Source organism: Aspergillus saccharolyticus (genome assembly GCF_003184585.1).
Source record: "Aspergillus saccharolyticus JOP 1030-1 unplaced genomic scaffold BP01scaffold_10, whole genome shotgun sequence".
In the NCBI taxonomy this organism is placed as follows: domain Eukaryota; kingdom Fungi; phylum Ascomycota; class Eurotiomycetes; order Eurotiales; family Aspergillaceae; genus Aspergillus; species Aspergillus saccharolyticus.
The window spans coordinates 841,398-860,453 of NW_020290620.1; the positions used below are offsets into that span (position 1 = coordinate 841,398).

General features: G+C 49.3%; 5 protein-coding genes across 5 annotated transcripts; 2 read left to right on the top strand and 3 right to left on the bottom strand.

The window, feature by feature from the left end:
* Positions 1-3,307: 3,307 nt before the first annotated feature.
* Positions 3,308-6,106, top strand: farB1 (putative C6 transcription factor (Ctf1B); the record flags this gene model as incomplete). Its single annotated transcript, XM_025571734.1, has 3 exons — positions 3,308-3,558; positions 3,648-3,838; positions 3,918-6,106. 3 exons carry the CDS (start codon positions 3,308-3,310, stop codon positions 6,104-6,106), a joined length of 2,631 nt encoding a protein of 876 aa, XP_025432662.1.
* A 971-nt stretch (positions 6,107-7,077) lies between these two features.
* On the bottom strand, positions 7,078-8,362 carry BP01DRAFT_355675 (uncharacterized protein). Its single transcript, XM_025574755.1, has 3 exons — positions 7,754-8,362; positions 7,582-7,677; positions 7,078-7,511 (listed from the first exon to the last, which is right to left on the bottom strand). Exons 1-3 carry the CDS (start codon positions 8,293-8,295, stop codon positions 7,277-7,279), a joined length of 873 nt encoding a protein of 290 aa, XP_025432663.1. The 5' UTR covers positions 8,296-8,362; the 3' UTR covers positions 7,078-7,276.
* A 2,932-nt stretch (positions 8,363-11,294) lies between these two features.
* On the bottom strand, positions 11,295-13,688 carry BP01DRAFT_422628 (GMC family oxidoreductase). The gene is made up of 2 exons (XM_025579585.1): positions 13,139-13,688; positions 11,295-13,062 (listed from the first exon to the last, which is right to left on the bottom strand). Exons 1-2 carry the CDS (start codon positions 13,383-13,385, stop codon positions 11,681-11,683), a joined length of 1,629 nt encoding a protein of 542 aa, XP_025432664.1. The 5' UTR covers positions 13,386-13,688; the 3' UTR covers positions 11,295-11,680.
* Positions 13,689-14,772: 1,084 nt separating this feature from the next.
* Positions 14,773-16,347, top strand: BP01DRAFT_373089 (aldehyde dehydrogenase; the record flags this gene model as incomplete). Its single annotated transcript, XM_025576769.1, has 2 exons — positions 14,773-15,257; positions 15,333-16,347. The coding sequence occupies 2 exons, from the start codon at positions 14,773-14,775 to the stop codon at positions 16,345-16,347; spliced, it is 1,500 nt and encodes a 499-aa protein (XP_025432665.1).
* Positions 16,348-16,779: 432 nt separating this feature from the next.
* Positions 16,780-17,853, bottom strand: BP01DRAFT_355679 (putative glucosamine-6-phosphate deaminase). The gene has a single exon (XM_025574756.1). It carries the CDS (start codon positions 17,799-17,801, stop codon positions 16,992-16,994), a length of 810 nt encoding a protein of 269 aa, XP_025432666.1. The 5' UTR covers positions 17,802-17,853; the 3' UTR covers positions 16,780-16,991.
* Positions 17,854-19,056: the final 1,203 nt, after the last annotated feature.

The window sequence follows — 19,056 nt, forward strand, 5'->3', positions numbered from 1 at the left end:
GCGAACACGGATTGTTCAACTTAACTAACCAGTCATGGCCTTAGGTAGTAATATCATCATGACTAACAAACTACGGAGCACGTACGGAGTACAAATAGCGAGGCCAGGCCAGTAAATAACTTGGAACAGTATAACTATTGTCTGTGTAGGTACGGAGTACAGTAAGTATTAACAATCGCTCAACATAAATAATACCAGATCGTTTATTGGCAACCTCTCTCTTAGGCGTCCCACATCGGCGACCCGCCAGCCGTGTCTGTTTGGAGTCTTGACTGAGCGACGTGGGGAAACGGAACTAATTCTTCAACGAATATCCCTCGTGATCCCCGGAGTTGTCGACTTGCCCAATGGCCTTCTGACTCTCCGAGATGCCATTACATTGTAGCAAGGTCGCAAAGTGTGTCAGAGCTCAGACAGCAAATGCTTCTTAGGGACACTTTCTGTACTATATCAAGTAGAACGTGTTGGAAATGGCTGCAAGGGCACAACACGACAGTTACAACATTTCTGGAGCCAAGAGGATCAAAGCAAACCCCCTGGCTGGCACTGGGCCAGACTCCTGATCAAAATGTGGGGTAAGTTCCGCCCGCGGAATTTCGAGTTTCCTCCGATTATCGCCACTTACCAGACCGCTCGACCTTCCGTCTGTTCCGTCATGATCCGCTGGCCTCTGAACCTGCTTGTCAAAGGGCTGGTGAACGCAATTGATTTACCCATTCATTCCTGTTATATGAGATGGGGTGCCCTGCAGGTTATGTGCCGCTGGTCGGCACTATGACGCGTGACCTCGACCACACATGGGTCAAAATCTCGAAGCATCACGTGCGAGAGCTTGTTTCGTGGTCCCCAACAGGTTTCAAGGTTGCTCGTTTTCAAAAAGGTCATTACTCCGGAGTGTGTGGACCATGTTCGTGTAGCTCTCAAATCTCAAGCTGCCCCCCAAAATGTCTCGCTCGTCTCTTACAGGCTGGTTGTATATACTACTACAGAGTATATCATCATTAGTACTCGAGAATGCTTTCCTTCGGCCTGCGGGATCGGGTATAACTCAACATCAGGCAGCTGACGGGGTTGTGGGTGAAAATGGTGGGCCTTGCCGCTTCTTCCAGCTTCGGCCCTTTTAGTGCGGAGATCAGATAGACCATTTACATACTACGTATGTGATATGTATGAGTGCAGCCTAGACAGTACGGAGTAGTTCGCAGTCAATAAGCAGCTACAGTTCACGAAAGCAAGGAACAATCACAGCCATGATCGTTACGCTAAGCTGAAACAGTCCTCACTGAGCTGGATTGGCGCATGCTTCTTACTGGTTGTTGACTGTCTCTCGGTATAATGCTTCCCGCACTTAATCCCTCCCTAGGGACGCAAGAGTTCCATGACAGCTAAGAGTACTAGGTATATGTGCATATGATCCTGACACAGCACGAAGCCCCAGCAATGAATTGCCGTCATAGCAGCTGCGCGCCGAGATCCCTGGGCATCGTAGGCAAAGCTGAATTGGGATTTCCGTCCTTGTGCAACAGAAAATATAGGAATGCATGATTACGTTCCGAAATCCATTCCCCTAAGCAAGAAATAGGGCCGCTCGGCACTTTCTCACGGGTTTGGACCATCATGATGTTTAAAGCAAGCCGACGGAAGCGACCCCGAATCCATAAAACCAACCCAGAAGACCCATACAATTTTCCTTCACAGCCAGTAACCGGCCCGGAATCTTTTCCGACGCAGTATGACGCAGCTGCTTAAGAAGAAAGGTTTCGCTGACTGTTCATCCACATTGGGCAATTCTGAGCGACTTTTTTCACCACCGTCAATTCCGTATACTCCGATGGATGCACTCTCCGTCCGATCATGACTATGAGTTCAATCCATTCTTGGTTTTTGTGGCAGTCGGAACAAGTAACGTGACCGGGCCGATGGGGGTTAAGGGGGCCCCTTGATCGGAGAGAACGAGTTGGGAAAGCTTCGAATTCTGGAGCGGTTAAGCAGTTCAACAGCCACTCACCATTCCTTTCTCATCACTGACTTGGCCTCGTTTCGGATGGAAAAGGATGGGTGGATCCATAAAACGCAAGTTGAAGAAGGAAACCGGCTACAGCAGCTGGGGTCGGAGAGGAGCGAGAGGACCGCCCGCCTTTTCATTTCCCTTTTCATAATCTATTTGGGGGTGGTGTTTGTGGGCGGGGATTTCGGCGATTGGGTGACTGAGCGATTGGACAAGTGGAAAAGTGATGGATACTCCCATCCAAGTGGGGATAAATTTCACTCACTCTGGGGCATGCCGCTCCAGACTCGGAGGGAAGAGAAGAAGAGAGGGGTATACCCGGGTAAGACTAAGAGAAAGGCAAAGTGGGGAGGCAAAAAGGGGAATTTGTCGTCGAGAAATGCGGATGTCGGATGGATACGGCGCTCGTACAGTAAAGCAGCAGCAGCGACTGGCTTGTGATCAGTAAGACTTCTGATCTCCACCTCAAGTCACCCGATTTGCACTAGTCGACATTTTGTTCGACGCCCGATATCGAGTTGTTATTGGGGCCTGTTTCTGGTCTCCCTTCTTTTTTCTTTTTTTTGGGGGGGGCGGGGCGGGGGGCAAGCGTGACTTGCTGACTATTTCGTGGTTGACTAATTACCGGTGCCTACTCCGGAGTACACACTGGATTTTTGGGTGGTGCATCCACGGTTTTGGTCTGGGGGAGGCAAACCTCAGTACTCACTACTCCGTAGACTGGCAGTGCCGCAGTACTACTCCGTGACTACTAAAAAGTGGATCTGGGGCTCCCCCAACGCTAACCAAGTCCGAGTGTGGACTTTCCTCACCTCTGGCTGGATTGAAATGTCACTTTTTTGGGGGTGAGGCTTTTTCCTCTTCCCTCCCCCAATTTACCAATTCCCTATTTAAACATTATTCTCCCCGGGCCCCCGGGTCTTATCTCGACTTTCGTCCCTTTGGACGAAAGAAAATCAAAAAGATTTAAATCTGGTCCGGTGATCCTCATCCTCGATTTCCCCGGAATTCCATACCCACCCAGGATTTCACTTTATGTAACGCCCTTCTTCCTCTACATCTATCACAAGTGTCTTAAGAAGGCTCAATCAATTCAGAAAAAAAATTGACATCTCCACTCTTCCGTCATTGGTCCCTTGTTTCAGTCATTTTAACTGTTGGCACAACTATCATAATCCTTCCTTTTGACTGCTGTCGACATATTACCTGTGTTATTCACTCAGAAAAAAAGAACAACCTTCCAATTGCGGCCAACTATCTTATGGAATCCAAATTCTCAGTCCGTGCTTCTTCTTAACAATGAACAACTCCGCAGCATCACCATCATCGACATCCAATGCTCCCATGGAGATTGATCCCAAGAGCAAACGCAAGGCCTCTACAGCGGGCCTGCCTGCCAATTCTCGTCCTGTGAAACGGCGGGCTTCCAAGGCGTGCTGCTGTTGTCGGGCTCGTAAGGTGCGTTGTGATGTGGTTGAGAATGGGTCACCATGCACCAATTGTCGCCTTGATCAAGTCGAGTGTATTGTCACTGAGAGCAAGAGGAGAAAGTTCGTCCATGTCGAATCTGTCTCCCATTTGATTTGGTAGTTAAAGAACTTCCGGCTAACCTCAAGCGCTCTATATTGCCACTATGCAGGAAATCACGTGTGGAAAGTGACAATGTCAGCTCACAGCCGCACGTCCAGTCACCTGCTGAGGGTGCTGAGGATACTTCCAATTTTTTGCGCAGAATGAGCGAGTCTCACGGCCTACCAGATGTCGCTCCGGCATCTCCATCCCAGCGTTCATTGGATTTGGACCAAGGACAGCATATTCCTCATCTTTTGTGTACGTATTGAGTCTCCGGTCATTTACGTGGTGGACCTGCGATCACGCCCAGCATCCGCTGACTTCGAGTTCGAAACAGATCAAAGTCAAGTCAACAGGGCTGGTTCTGGAGATCGTTTTCGACGAAGGATGGCTCCGAATCCGGCTGTTCCGGCGACTCTGCCTTTGCATCATGTCACATCACAAATCCAGCAATTATTGGACCCCTCTTTCGCAAACGCAAGAACTGGGGGGGTAATCCTACCCGATTACATCCGGGGCCTACCACCTCGTCTCCAAAAGGAAGACATTGACTACCTGTATCAGAAAGGGGCGTTGACCGTCCCCGACGTGGGTCTACGCAACGAGTTGCTCAAAAGCTATATCCACTACGTACATACGTATATGCCCCTTCTTGATCTGGAAGAATTCCTGCAAACCATTGTTCAGAATGACGGTATTCGTCGAATGAGTCTGTTACTCTTCCAGGCCGTTATGTTTGCCGGCACGGCCTTTATTGACCTCAAGCACCTCCATGCGGCGGGGTATGCTTCACGAAAAGTGGCTCGCAAAGCCTTCTTCCAGCGAGCTAGGCTGCTCTATGATTTCGATTACGAGGTGGACCGGATTTCTCTCGTGCAATCTTTGCTTTTGATGACCTATTGGTATGAGACACCCGATGACCAGAAGGATACCTGGCATTGGATGGGTGTCAGTTTATCTCTTGCACACACGATTGGCCTACATCGGGATCCGGGCAACTCTCGCATGGACATTCGGCGTCAGCGAATGTGGAAACGGATTTGGTGGAGCACATATACACGCGATCGCCTAATTGCGCTGGGTATGAGACGTCCCATGCGTGTGAAAGACGATGACTGCGATGTTCCTATGTTGACACTGGATGATTTTGAGTTCCAACCGTTTTCGCCCGAGATCGTCAGCATGGTGGGATATTCGGAAATTTTACAAAATCCGAACCATCAGCGCGAGTTGGCCCTAATGTTCATTGAAAAGGCAAAGCTCTGCCTATGTGTTAGCCATGTGCTGTCAGCGCAGTATTCAGTCCTGAGCCATAAATTCGGCGGGACTATGGAAACCACCATGATGCTGGTACCCAAGAAGTCGGCAGCAGAAACCTTTGAGGTTCGCCGTTGTGATCAAGAGTTGGAAGACTGGCTGGCCCACCTTCCCACCGAGATTCAGTACGCCCCTGCGGCACCTGCAAAATTAGGCGAGGCCCAAGAGGTGCTCCATTCTCATCGCGCTCTGCTGAAAATGGTCTACCTGACCACATCCAGCGCCCTACACCGTCCACAAGTCCTCCCCGCTATTCCGTTTCCATCCACAGATGCGGAATTGCAGGAGATCTCAAGGAACAAGGTTAGGTATGCTGCTATTGAGATCACAAACATCGCCCAGGACCTACACAGTCTAGATTTGACTCGTTACTTCCCTACAACCGGTGTTACTGTTCTCCTTCCCGCCGTTATCATCCATCTTCTCGATATCAAGTCTAGCGATCCGACGATCCGAATGACCAGCCTCCAGCGGTTCTATCAATGCATGCGGATTCTCCAGCGGCTTAGAGAGATTTACGCATCTGCTGACTTTGCAACGTCGTTTTTGGAGGCTGCGATCCGGAAAGCCGGCATTCAGCTTACAGTGACACCACAGGACGTGCAGTCGTCACGGTCCAGCAGTACGCTAGACGCGACCCCTCGGGTTAATGCTTTGACTCCACCCCCAGATTCTCTGGCACAAAAAGTCCCCGATCTTACTTATCCGAAGTCTGATGCGACCGCGCTGGTTGAAAAGTTTGCTGCGGATAATGGGCCTACCTTTGCCTCGACGCCGCCACCTTCTGACGGCAGCGAGAATGGCAGTACTAGTAACATCAACCCTAGCTACCATCAGGACGCTTTTAATATCCCAAATTTAGATTCGGAACTCAGTCTAAGCCAGCTCATGGACTTGGCGAATGACGCAGAGGTCACGCAGAATGATTTCGATGCTTTGATCAATTTCGACGACACAGGGGCCGATTTCCTCGGTGTCGAAGAAAGCCTCAATTCCACCGGACTCGCTAGCGGGAGAGGCTACGGTATTGGGCTAAGTGCCTTGGACAACTTGCCTGACATGGCCAAACTCCATCCCGCAGGCAAAAGTCTCGGCCTTGTGGGTCTGGAAGACGGACAAGTCTCTGACGATCACGCCCCAGGGTTAGGGCAGGTCGGGATGAATATCATCTCAACCGACCTTGATGCCGAGCTCGGATTGAATCTCTAAGCATAACCTGTGACGCTCCTCGGTGATCACCAGGTGCAATGTCACGTGTGTCTTATGACATCGTCTTATGTGTATCTTGTAATGATGTTAATGTTGATGACATTCGTATGTCTTGCGCCTTGGCGCACAAGCACCCAGCGCACTTATGCGCAAGAGCGTCGGTGCAGGGGGCTCGGAAGTTTGTTTTGCTTCTCAGTGGGATCTCTCTAATGTCTCCTTTTGTGTTATGGCGGAGCGCATTGTCATGTGCCAGTGTCGACATCTCTAGCCGCCAAGGAACCATGTATATAATCCGCACGGTCAGGCGCATGTCATTTGACGAATATACATAAAAATGCATATGATGATCTAGTGCAATCAATATGCTATGCGCGAGAGCAGTCCCGGCACTTCTGTAATAGATCAACATCTCTAGTCTCGTGATAACATACATGGAGCTGGGCGGGTGAGTCAGGGCCTTTTGTCGGATCTCACCCGCCCAGCTCCAGGTTCTCAGACCTGCTAAGCATGGAGAAACAGCGACTCGAAACTCTACCTTTACTTGCGATAATAGTGTGTGCTATGTTTCGAGCCCTTAAGAAGCATGAGCATCGGGTCGTGCACGAGTTAAGACAGGAATGACAAAGTTGTATCTTATCTATTGTATCCTATTTATGCTCCTCCGCAAGCATGGTGGCCTTTTCAACCCGGCACCTACTCATAACTCACACCAGGCCCAGAGCCAGTGAAGAAATAAGGACTGAAGAAATAAGGAGCTTATTTCTTCACTGGCTCTGGGCCTGGTGTGAGTTATGCGTGCTAATTTGTCAAGGCGAAATAGGAAAAGCAACCATGAAATATTCACAAATTCGTCTGGTGGTGGTCTATCTAGCATTGCAAACTATGTAGTCTGATCTCAAAAACATCGAATAAAAAAACCTCAAAAGGATGGTCAGTCAGACGAAATGCTTGAGCACTCGAATAATTAAATGAACAGGGTAATGGTGATGGAAATATGTCATTAAGAGCTCCCATCCCTGAGTCCGGGAACAGTGAAAGTATGAGATATGAAGATTAAAAAAAATTGTAGAATCAGCAACCTAGTGCAAGCTGGTTCGTGGCTTCGGCATTGCTCCATGTTAACAGGTTGCCTCCCGTCATGGACATCTGACTCTTTCGTAGAGAAAATACTCAACTGAGAGAGACGCGCTTCTCATCCTGCTTTTCCATGGTTTGTTGCTCCTCCAAGGGTACGGCCACTCCAACTTCTTGAGCAGTCTCGTCTGAGAAGCGCAGATCAGCCTCCATATCTGCGTGCTCCTTGATCTTGAGAAACACTACAGGTGAGGCAATCACGATACTGCCAGCAAGAAGAGCCCAGCAGGTAGCAAACTCTGTCATGAAGGGAGTATCCTCCGCATCCAACCTGTTTTTTGTGTGTCCATTAGTGGGGATTGATATTGTGAAAACCGTGGGCAATAGAGCAAAATGCTTACCGCCACATGCCAGCTGCACCTGCGGACTGAATACCCTTGTAAAACCCAGCAAAATTGGCCAGCTTGCGAGCATTGTTTGTCAGAGAGCCCATGAACCTAGTATGGAAATTGTCAGTCCAGTCGGTTCACCATACGACCTACCGATTGTTGTTGAGTGATGTATTGAACTCACCAGTATGCACAAGTCTGGAAAGCAGCGTCATAAAATCCGTAGAACATATACAGGAACATTGGACCCACGAAGCCGCTGCTGGTCCAGTCGGTGTCTGCTTTGACTGTTTCGCGGGTGTACGTCTTTTGGAACGCAAACCCACCACCCCAGATGCCCATGGTGAGAATCAATAGGATGCAAAGATTGAGCTTGGCTCGGGTCGGCCGGGACAGGAACTTCAAGTCTAGCAATTGACCAAAGACAAATGCCCCGAGCATTTGCATCAGCCAGTAAAGCAGATTGTTGAGGGCACGTGTACGGATGGTAAAGTATGCGCCATTTACGCTGTTGAACTGATATGCCGTGAACCAGTTACTTGTCAAAAACATGGGGAAGAGGAGAAGAATGTAGTAGTCGGTTCGGAGAGTATCATAGAGACCCATAAACTCGGATTTCCAGGTAGGGTTCTTCATGACAATAACGTGAGAGCCATCTTTGCGCTTGACATACTTTGAATCAGCTAGACCCCAGGCTAGGACAAATCCAATGGCCATGAGCACCATGAATGCAATGTAGGTTCCATCGTTTACTTGACCCGCCACCGAATGCAAATTTTGACCCAGAGGCACCTAGATGGAAACTTATTAGCTTTTACATGAACCATGGAGATCAAGGAATAGATACCAAACTGCCGATGACGCCACCAAGGTTGAAGATCACCCAAAAGATGGCAATGAATTTACCCTTCTCCTTTTCATTTGGATAGCTCATCATGACAGCGCCCTGAGCGCACCATAGTAGGCCAGCACAGGCACCCAAAAGTGCACCAGCAAAGATCAGGAACCCGGAATTTTGATTATGGTTGTAGGACAACAGCGATGCAACATAAAGAAAGTAGCCAAAACCACCAATCGAGAGGGTCAAACGCAAACCGATGCGGTTCGCAACGGAGCCTGCGAAAAATCCAACAACTCCAAATGTACTGTAAAGGGCGGTGTTGGCGTTGTTGACATCTTTAAAGCCTAGCTGGCCACCTCCTCCGAGGCCGCTGACGGCATTGAACATTCCTGGACAGAGGAAGCAGACAAAGGAGACCAAAAGAAGTTGCGCGTCGGGCGAGGCAAAGTACGGCAAAGTCCAGGGGCCAATCTTGAACGACTTGTACATCCAGGACTTGCCCGTAGGCGGGCGGTCTTGGCCCGCTTCAGAGTCGACAGTAACAGCCTGCACCGCTTTTTCGGGCTGCTGACCCTCTGGGCCGCTAGTTGAGGTCACCATTGTCTTCAAGTCCTTCGAGTTGAGCAATCACCTAGGTGCTTTATGGTCGGTCTGAAGGAACGACCGGGGACTATTCCGCCAACCGCTTGATTGAACAGGGCACGATGTCAGCTCTCTGAGTCTTGCACGGCGCCGTATAATCTATGCTTGCAAGGCAAAGTGCGACGACGACAAAGGATGATATGCGTATAGAGCTCGGACAAAACTGCAGTGCAGGATTAAGATATATGCAGATGCAACATAACAAGATCCAGGAAAGAGACTAAGACAGGGACTATGAGATCGGGGCTTGAGCAGAGATGGTAGGTGAGGAGAACGAATTGGAAAGATAACTATTCAGCGGAGTGAGTAAACAAGACCACGAGAAGTCAGAAAAAGACAGACATGAAGGCGAGAATGACGACAAAACATAGAAATATGTAGGGTTTCCGGGGAATCGAGGACACAGAGACACAAAAGGCTAGCGATGGGGAAAATATTCTTTCAAACCAAGGCTTGACAAGGGATGGGGGATTGTTTGGAGGGCGATCCGGGGTAAGAATGAATGTAGGGGTGGGCACGAAAACAAATACAGAAGACTGTGGGTGTGATGGAACTTACTATTACCGACTGTTAGTTAGTACGGGTAGTAACCGAGAACTGAAGCTATCTTTTCAAACCCTAGTGATGCTGATGTTGATATCGATTAAGTTTGTTCAGTGAAGATGGTGAATATTACCCTAGAATAAATGGAGAATGAGGCTTTTTTTTTATATAAAAAAAAAAAAGAAAAAAGAAAAGAAAAGAAAAAGAAAGTATTGCCTCAGGGAGGCTAAGATGCGACAACAGGATAACCTTTCGAGTGAATAATGAGTAGAGGATCACGAGACAAGCAAATACTCAAGTTCTCTGTTGTAGTAGTAGTACTGTGCCTGTTTAATTGCCCCTTGAGCATCGAATCAGCAGCTGCAGCGGTAGGGTTACTAGTCGATCGCCGTCCACATGGGATGATCCACCCCACTGCAGGTAAAGAGAGATTCGGGGAGGGAGGGAGGGAGGGATAGAGAAGACAGAAAAGAGAGGAGAGAGAGAGAGAGAGATTTCAATCTCGGAACAACTACTAAATGGTCAGTACTACACACCCGACATTATATAGACCATGATCTACCCGGTCATTCCTAAATTACCCTGGTGAACTATCGATGATTCAACGATTGATGATTTCAGGCCTACTAGAAATGGTAACTCAACGTGATGCAGACAGAGCCACTGCCGGCTGGTCTGGGGCGAGCGGGTTCATCTCCGCATACATGACCTGTCGGTAGATAGGTGGTGGCGAGGGTGATAATTAGTCGCTGAACAGTAATTCTGTCAATGTAGTGATGCACACTGCTACACTATGCGGAAAAGGCCAGACCACTGGAACAATTAAATCATATCGTTCAAGTCTGCGACGGTAACATCAAGCTTAGCCGAATGCGGGGTGCGTAGTCAGGTCTGTCCCAAGTCCGTAACTACCACCGTAGCATTCGCCCTTTATCATTTGTGGGGCTCCGGGCGACTGTTGGTTGATTGGTAATTAACGAGTTAGGTACTAGTAAGGTAGGTACTGTAATCAATTCTAGCCTACTAACATATGTAGTTGCTCAGTTAGTCCTGTTGAAGTTCAAAGCTCAGGTACATTTGATCTTAATTTCAAGTCAATAGGTAATGTTTGAGTGAGTGACTGATTCTCCTTCTGCATGTAGATAGATATATAGGGCGCCCAGTCCGGAATGAAGCAGGGTTGTAATCCATATGCCGGCCCTTACGGGTCTCAAGGAACAGGTCGCGATCTACGTACGGAGTATTCCGTCCGTACTTCTGTTTCTACTTCAGAGACTTCCTCGGTACAAATTGACCTATTTACTTATCATCAGGTGGCCTTTTAAGGCAACTGGAGAATACAGTGGTTGATTCCGGTTGCAGAAAATTATCTTAGTACCTACTAGTCATCGGTCTCGAGTCTAGACAAATCAAGCTATTTAGTAAATACCTGTACTGACCGTGGGAGGTGTACTGTACCAGCCATTATAAAATACCAACTCCCGTCACCAGTCGGGCTGATAGATTCCGTCGTCATCAACCAGCTGTATATCTGGCTAAAACAGCTTACCTGTATGATGATCTCACACTCAACCGAGGCATGTGGATGAGGATGCTTGATGATGTCGTTGGAATTTCAATCTTATGCCATTCCAGTTGCTGACGAGTCGCCGGGACACAATGATAAGCTAAATATAGCAGAAGAAATATAGCTTATTTTCGATATCAATGTCTTGCTATGACTCGTTAAAGCCCTATGTAACGAATTCTAAATTCAGCGTGATACCGCTTCTAATATACAAAGAATATTGATACAACAAGTAATAGCACATTACTTTGATCTTGGATAAAGAAACCCCTCCCCAGTTCTGATTCGCACCTTCGCCAAAAATCATCACTCGTAAATCATAGATCTAAGGACCAACAATACCAGCCGCACGCATATGGGCGATCTATCGCTTGACTCAAGACCAGAAGCGAAGTCTATGCGCTGGTAGAACGCATGAGCCACTTACTATCCATTTTTTTTTTGTAAAACTTTCCTCCGAGACAGGTAATGTCGAAACCAAGACAAAAGCGCGCAGCACATCGCACTTTATGTGATATCTACAGACGAGGCTGCTCTCGTTTCCACCCAGCCTCTTCCGCAATCAATTCAGCCGCACGCTCACCGATGGCCAGCACGGTTAACATGGGGTTGATGGTCGGCATCTCCGGGAAGACACCCGCGTCAGCGATACGCACATTCTTCAGGCCTCGGACTTTCAGCTGAGGGTCGACAACAGCCATAGCGTCGCGGGCCAGGTTACCCATTTTAGTGGTACCGGCAGGGTGGTAAACGGTGTGTGCTACACGGCGGCCGTACTCAGAGAGTTCTTCGTCCGTCTGAACCTTGGGACCGGGTGCCACTTCACGCTTGATCCATTCTTTGAAGGGCGACTGCTGAGCAATCTCGCGGGCCGCCTTGAAACCAGCGACAATAGTGGCGGCATCGTAACCCTCCGGGTCAGTGAAGTACCGGAAGTCCAAGGCGGGTTTGACGCTTGGATCAGCAGAGGTCAAAAATAGGCGGCCACGGGAGCGGGGCCGGGGGATATTAGGGGTCATGCAGAAGGCATCCACCGGGGTGTCGTAGCCGAGGCGGGCGGTGTTCAGGCAGAAGGGGATCTGGTAACAGTGCATCATGAGGTCGGCGGCACGGCCATCAAATCCGTGAGCATTGGGCAGCTCGCGTCGCAGAAAGATTCCGGCGTCAGAGTCCATGGTGGTCTGATTGGGAGGCACAGGACGGTTGAGCTCCCAAATGATGATACTCTCGGGGTGATCCAGGAGGTTCTCACCAACACCGGGGATATCCTTTACAACAGGGATACCAAGAGAGCTTAGCTGCTCGCGTGGACCCAAACCAGAGAGCAGCATCAAGCGAGGAGTATCGACGGCTCCTGCGCACAAGATGGTTTCCTTCTTGGCCCGCAAAGTACGTTTAGCACCAGACTGTAGAGTCACATCAACACCAGTGACTGTGTCAGTCTCCACGTTAATACGTGACACCCACGCATTGGTCAGGATGGTCAAATTAGGACGCTTCTCTTCACCACGGAGAATGGGATGGATATAAGCAACGCTGGCGCTGCTGCGGCGGCCATCGTCAGGATTGTACGAGACAGAGAAGAAGCCGACACCCTCAGTCAATTCGCCCTTAGAGCGAATTTCTTTATTGAAATCAGAGATAACGGGAATGTTCATAGCGCTGGAGCAAGCCTGAACCCAGTCTTTGCACAGCTGGTTGCGATGACGGCTGTGAACAGGCTGAACAGTATTGCGCAAGTTGTCAAGAACACGGGTGAATGTCTCAAACGACCAGCCTGTGCAGCCAGCCTGCTCCCATCTCTTGCAATCATACTCAAAGGGGCGGAAAGAGATCAAGGTGTTATGACTGGAACAACCGCCCAGCACCTTAGCGCGAGAGTGACGGATATGACTGTTGCCTGTGAGTCTCGAGTCAGTACCAGGCCTAGAACTCCACGTGAAAATGGCTGATTATCGTTTGAGGCCTTCACATACCCATTGGTTGTTCTGTTGTACCGTAGTCATAATCCAACTCGCCTCCCAACAGGCTCAACCACTCACGCAGATTGAGCACGCGATCGTCCATGAAATCACTGGGACCGCCCTCAATCACCAAGATGCGCTTGTTAGGCAAGTACTCGGCCAATCGACTGGCAATTACACAGCCTGCTGTGCCACCTCCCACGATGACATAGTCATAACTGTTGACGTCGCCGGCAGGAAAATCGTTGGTGGTAGCCATTCTGGAAAGGATGAGATCAAACCCGACCCCAGTTAAGGGAGCTTAGAATAGAGGGAAAGATAAAGGATGACAAAGAGAATGGCGGGGGAGAAAATGAGGAGGACAGGTCAAGGGAAAAAGATACAAAATGGCGGGGAGGGGGCAATGAATGAATTTAAGTTGAGTAACAATGCGGCGATTCTGTAGAAACCCAGAAACCATCAGGCCATGTTTTGACCCCTAGAGCTTGCGATTCCCTTCATTTCCACTTCATGTTCGCTCTCGCACAACTTTTTTCCTCTCTCTTTTTCGCCTTTTTTTTTTTTTTTTTCTTTCTTTTCCCTGGTAGGTTCAGGTTCAATTGGTTTCTTGGACTGGGAGAGAGATCCCCACTACCTACAGAATAAGGCACCGGCTCCGGATCACCCAATTGTAGCCATTGTATGGCGGGAAGAGCGCCGCAGTGGGGGGGAGGCTGACTCAGCCTCGGCGGTGTGCCCAGTGGGAAGGATTGGGAGATTCTTCTTACCGTTCTTCCCGGCCAGAGAAGGCCAGGAAGTTCTATCCAAACACCGGTGCTTACTACCAGTATATGGTAGGACCTTTTTGTCATCCCGCCCTTCTATGCCCAGTGAATGATGTCCGTCTACAGCTTATATTCACCTTCCTGTACAAGTACAGTATCTGGGACAAGAGGGACTTCATGATCAACGTACACAGTACGTTTGGAGGCACATTGGTCCTCAACTTCTTGTTCGCTTTCCTGCGGTCCGTTTGTCTCCTACGACGTCAAGACTCCACACGAGTCCCGACACTAGGCCGCGCCACGATCCCGCAAATGGGGCACTAGTCAAGGACGCACTCCATCGGAGATGCAGGGCCGAAGACAATTCGGGATCGCATTGCCTGCTTAGGCCCTAGGGTCGAGTGTGACTAGGCGGGCGGCAGCACAGGTATACCGAATTAGGTAGGATAATGATGGGTAACGAGATGAGATGGCTGCCACGTTTCTTATCTTCTCTTAGGTATTTGCATGCCCTTCGGTTTACGGAGTACTACTACCCAGCTAGGTGATAAGCATTTCCATGCAGGAAGTAATCTTCGCACGCGGTTGTGAAACTCTGCCGTTTCACCACTGCGGCTGGGGTGGGACGTTGGATGGGCCGAGTAAGATTGGGTTGGCGGTGAAGACTATGGTTCTTTTCAGGAATAGCGCCACCGCCACTAATGAGTCCAATGATGAACCTCGGGGCAATGCTTTTATTTTCATAACAACTTAGATAAGATCCTCCTGTCGAGGGGTACAGTGTCAGTAACAATCGCGGTTTTCTTTTCCCTCACTTATTCTCCCCTTTTCTAAAGACCGTGCATACTTCAACCAATAGGGCTTAAATCCAGTATCAGCGCCATGTCTTCCTTCGATATCGAAACTCGCGAATTGTATTATGATGGCAAGGCCCAGCCTGCCTCTTCAGGCAGAACCTTCCAATCTATCAACCCCTCAAACGCCACGCCCTTGGCTGAGATTCAGGTTGCCTCGCATTCAGATATAGATGCAGCCATCGCTGCCGCCGATCGGGCTTTTCCTTCATGGTCTCAAACCCCCCCAATTGCGCGTGCCCGCATCCTTCAGAAAGCCGCCACCTTGCTCCGCGAGCGCAATGACGATATCGCTCGCGTCGAAACTCTTGACTCGGGCAAGGCATATAGTGAAACAAGCACTGTCGACGTCGTCACTGGAGCCGATGTACTTGAATACTATGCGAATCTGGTCGGCGGCGGTGGGCTCAACGGCGAGACCACGCAGTTGAGAGAAGATGCCTGGGTGTACACCAAGAAGGCCCCGCTAGGGGTCTGCGTGGGAATTGGGGCTTGGAATTATCCCATCCAAATGTAAGTTCGCGCTTCTCCTCACTCACTGGTCAAGTCGAGTATCCTCAGTGAAGTTATATCTAAGACTGTGCGCAGTGCTCTCTGGAAATCAGCTCCGTGTCTGGCTGCGGGAAACACCATGGTCTACAAGCCAAGTGAGTTCACCCCACTGCATGCACAGACTCTGGCCGAAATCTACACGGAAGCCGGTCTCCCTGCCGGTGTATTCAATGTCGTCTATGGTGCCGGCGACGTTGGGGCGTATTTGACTGCTCATCCAACCATTGCCAAGGTCTCTTTCACAGGTCAAGTTTCTACAGGTATGAAAGTGGCCGGATCTGCTGCTGGTAACATGAAATATGTAACCATGGAACTGGGCGGCAAGAGCCCCCTTATCATTCTGCCGGACGCGGAGCTCGAAAATGCCGTAGATGGGGCAATGATGGCCAATTTCTACAGCACTGGTCAGGTATGCACCAACGGCACTCGCGTGTTCGTTCCTGCTAGCATGAAGACTGCGTTCGAGCGGCGCCTTCTGGAGAAGATGCAGTACATACGTCCCGGGCTCCTCTTTGACGACTCGACCAATTTCGGCCCATTGAGCTCAGCTCTTCACTTAGAGAAGGTTCTATCTTACATTCGCCATGGTATCGAGACGGACAAGGCCACGCTACTCTCAGGCGGGTTGGACAAGCCCAGTGTCCCGCAAGAGCTGGAATCCGGTTTCTGGGTGCGCCCGACAGTGTTCACCGACTGTACAGATGACATGCGCATTGTCCAAGAAGAAATTTTTGGCCCTGTGATGTCTATCTTAACATATGAAACGGTAGAAGAAGCGGTCAGACGAGCAAATACCACTGAGCTCGGCCTCGCTGCAGGGGTCTTCACTAAAGACCTGAACATGGCCCATCGCATTATCGATCAGTTACAGGCTGGTATCACCTGGATTAACAGCTGGGGTGAGAGCCCTGCCGAAATGTCCGTTGGCGGCTGGAAAAAGAGCGGGGTGGGAGTTGAGAATGGACGCAAGGGTATCGAGGCTTGGGTCAAAAATAAGAGCACCCTTGTGGATATGAATGGCGCGGTGGCCACCGTCTTCGCCAAGTTATAGTCATGTGACCCTCAAACTTTGTATAGAACAATTTCTCGATGTACAGCACATCAAGAACCAGCCCTTTTCAGACAGCCAGTAAGTGGATGGGTGCGCCTCCACTCCGTTTTTGATGGGATGGGATCTAAGTCTTGCTATTCCTAGTGCTAGTACAGGACCCCGTGTCAATGCTCTTGTTGTGTCAATGTTCCCATTCTGATCTACGTCCAGACGAAGCACTTTGTTATGCCCAGCATGTCCACCAGCCAAATCTACTGTGGCAGACCACATTATAATATTCTATACCCTTTGGAAGATACCAATTTGCAGCATCTCTTGCTCGGACATATCAACTTACTGTGTACGAAGTGATGGACCCATTGTGAATGACATTCAATTATTTGAACCATGTAAAAACAGTAACACCCAATTTCTATCGCGAGGCTCATAAGGTTTCTTTTCCCAGCTCTGAGATGATATGACAATATTTCGGAGCTTATTTTTCATGAACCACGTCCGCATTGAAAGTACAAAGCCAACTTGGTGATAATGTCAAGCAAAAGTGTGAGGTCACTCTCCCGGGACGGTTTTTAGCTCGACCCAGCCACCTCTCAACACGAACCCCGAGTTGTTTCTAAGGCCGAGCTTATGCGAATGGGCGAAATTCAAGAAATAACCCTCGCTCCCATGCTGTCAAAGAACAGATCCCCCTTCAATGCCGAATCCAGCCCACCGATTGCTGAGTCCACCATCCGTGAGGACATACTGTCCGGCGTCAGTTCGTCATCCTCCATCGACCGACTCAATTCCGTGTTAATTCTCAAATCTTTAGGGACTTTAAGTGGAGTGGTTTGGGGTGTAAGCTCCGGGGGCGTGTTGGTCAGGCCTACTGGGGCAGGAACGTGCGTCCGAGGTCGATAGGCGAGAGGCGGGCCTTGGGTGCGCGCGTCTGTACCAGACTGTTCGATAGATTCAAAATAACGCACTGTTTTGACTTTCAATTCCAAGGTTGCGTCTCGATCACAGACAATCAATGGGTGTGGATGCAGTTGCAGTGCTGAAAGCGTCCACATGTGGTTCACGCCTCCTTCAAGGCCTTTCTCCACTGCAAGAGCCTTGTGAGCACCGGTAGCGACTATTACCACCTCTCGTGCCTCCATAATAGTTTGGATGCCAACAGTCAGTGCATGTCGCGGTACCCGATCTACATCATTGCCGAAGAACCGTGAATTGGCTAAAATCGTGTCATATGCCAGAGTCTTGACTCGCGTACGACTGCTCAATGAAGAGCCTGGCTCGTTGAAAGCAATGTGTCCATCGGGGCCGACACCACCTAGGAATAGTTCAATCCCGCCATACCGATTGATTCGGGCTTCAAAGGAAGCACACTCGACTGCGAGATCCGGGGCGTTGCCGTCAAGAATGTTGACGTTCTGGGGTGGGATGTCCACATGGGAAAAGAAATTCCTATACATGAAGCTGTGGTAGGATTCTGGATGGTCCCGAGGTAATCCGACATACTCGTCCTACACAGGTCAACAAACGCTTTGCATCCTCGTGGGAAGAAGTGAGTTCATATACCATATTGAAAGTTACGACATTCTTGAAGGATATCTCCCCCTTTCTGTGCCGGCTTACCAAAGTCTTGTAGATGATTTCCGGGCTACTTCCTGTTGGTAAGCCGAGCACAAATGGCTGACTTTCGGTTGGTCGGAATGACTTAATGCGGCCTTGAAGAGAAGACAGGTTATATCGAGTTAGATTTACTCCAGCAAAGCTACATCATCTTCGGAGCATGTAGACTAAGACAGTTATTCACTTACTGATAATATAATCCGCAATGTATTCTGAGGCCTCTAGGGCCGTGTCGCGAATTATCACTCGCCTGTTCGAAACTATGATCAGCCTATATTCACAGGTTGGAAGGGATAAGGTGGCCTACATGGTGGAAAATTTCGCGTGATGTGAGGGAAGAAACCTTGATCGATACCTAAGAATAGGAAAGTGGAGATGAGTTCGACTCAACCTTGCAAAGTTGAAGCTAACCAACAGACAAATAGTTTTAAGTTGCGAGGCAGTGGAGAGGGAAGAGAATAGGAGAGACGAGGCAGACTCTTTGAGCGCGAAGTGGGCAGTAGTACTGAACACGAATTTAAAATTGAGGCTTCCGGTTGGGAGAGAAATGAAAGGGATTTTGGAGTTTGTAAGTACTTAGAAGCAGATAGGAAGCGTGGCTACTAGCCTTCTGTCAAACCATGGCTCTGTAGCAGTTCCAATATGGACGGTGGAAGGAAGTGTGACAAAATGATGCTACTTTGATCCGGGAGGTTTTTATAAGTGATGCTCGCCGGGGTCATTTCGGCTTCCCTTTTAGACTGATGACAGTGTACTACAGGGTCCTGTACATACCTACGGAATTTTCTTACACACTGATCCTTTGGAGTTCCAGTCATATGGGAGTATTAGACTGAATTCAGAGCGAACGATGACGCAGTGGCCATACCATACCACCCAAAGATTGCCGCTGCATGTGTCCCAATCGTCACCGTGCTATAGGATGAATATGTAGGAGAGAATCACTAGTGGACATGCAAGAAAGCCTTTGTTACGAATAGCATGACTGGAAACCTGAACATGATAGATAACGTTGCAGATAGAGGTGGCATAGGACTGTAGGCTCGTCCGTCGTCATCCGCCATCGTCATCTCTAGGTAGCTAGCTAGCTTCATC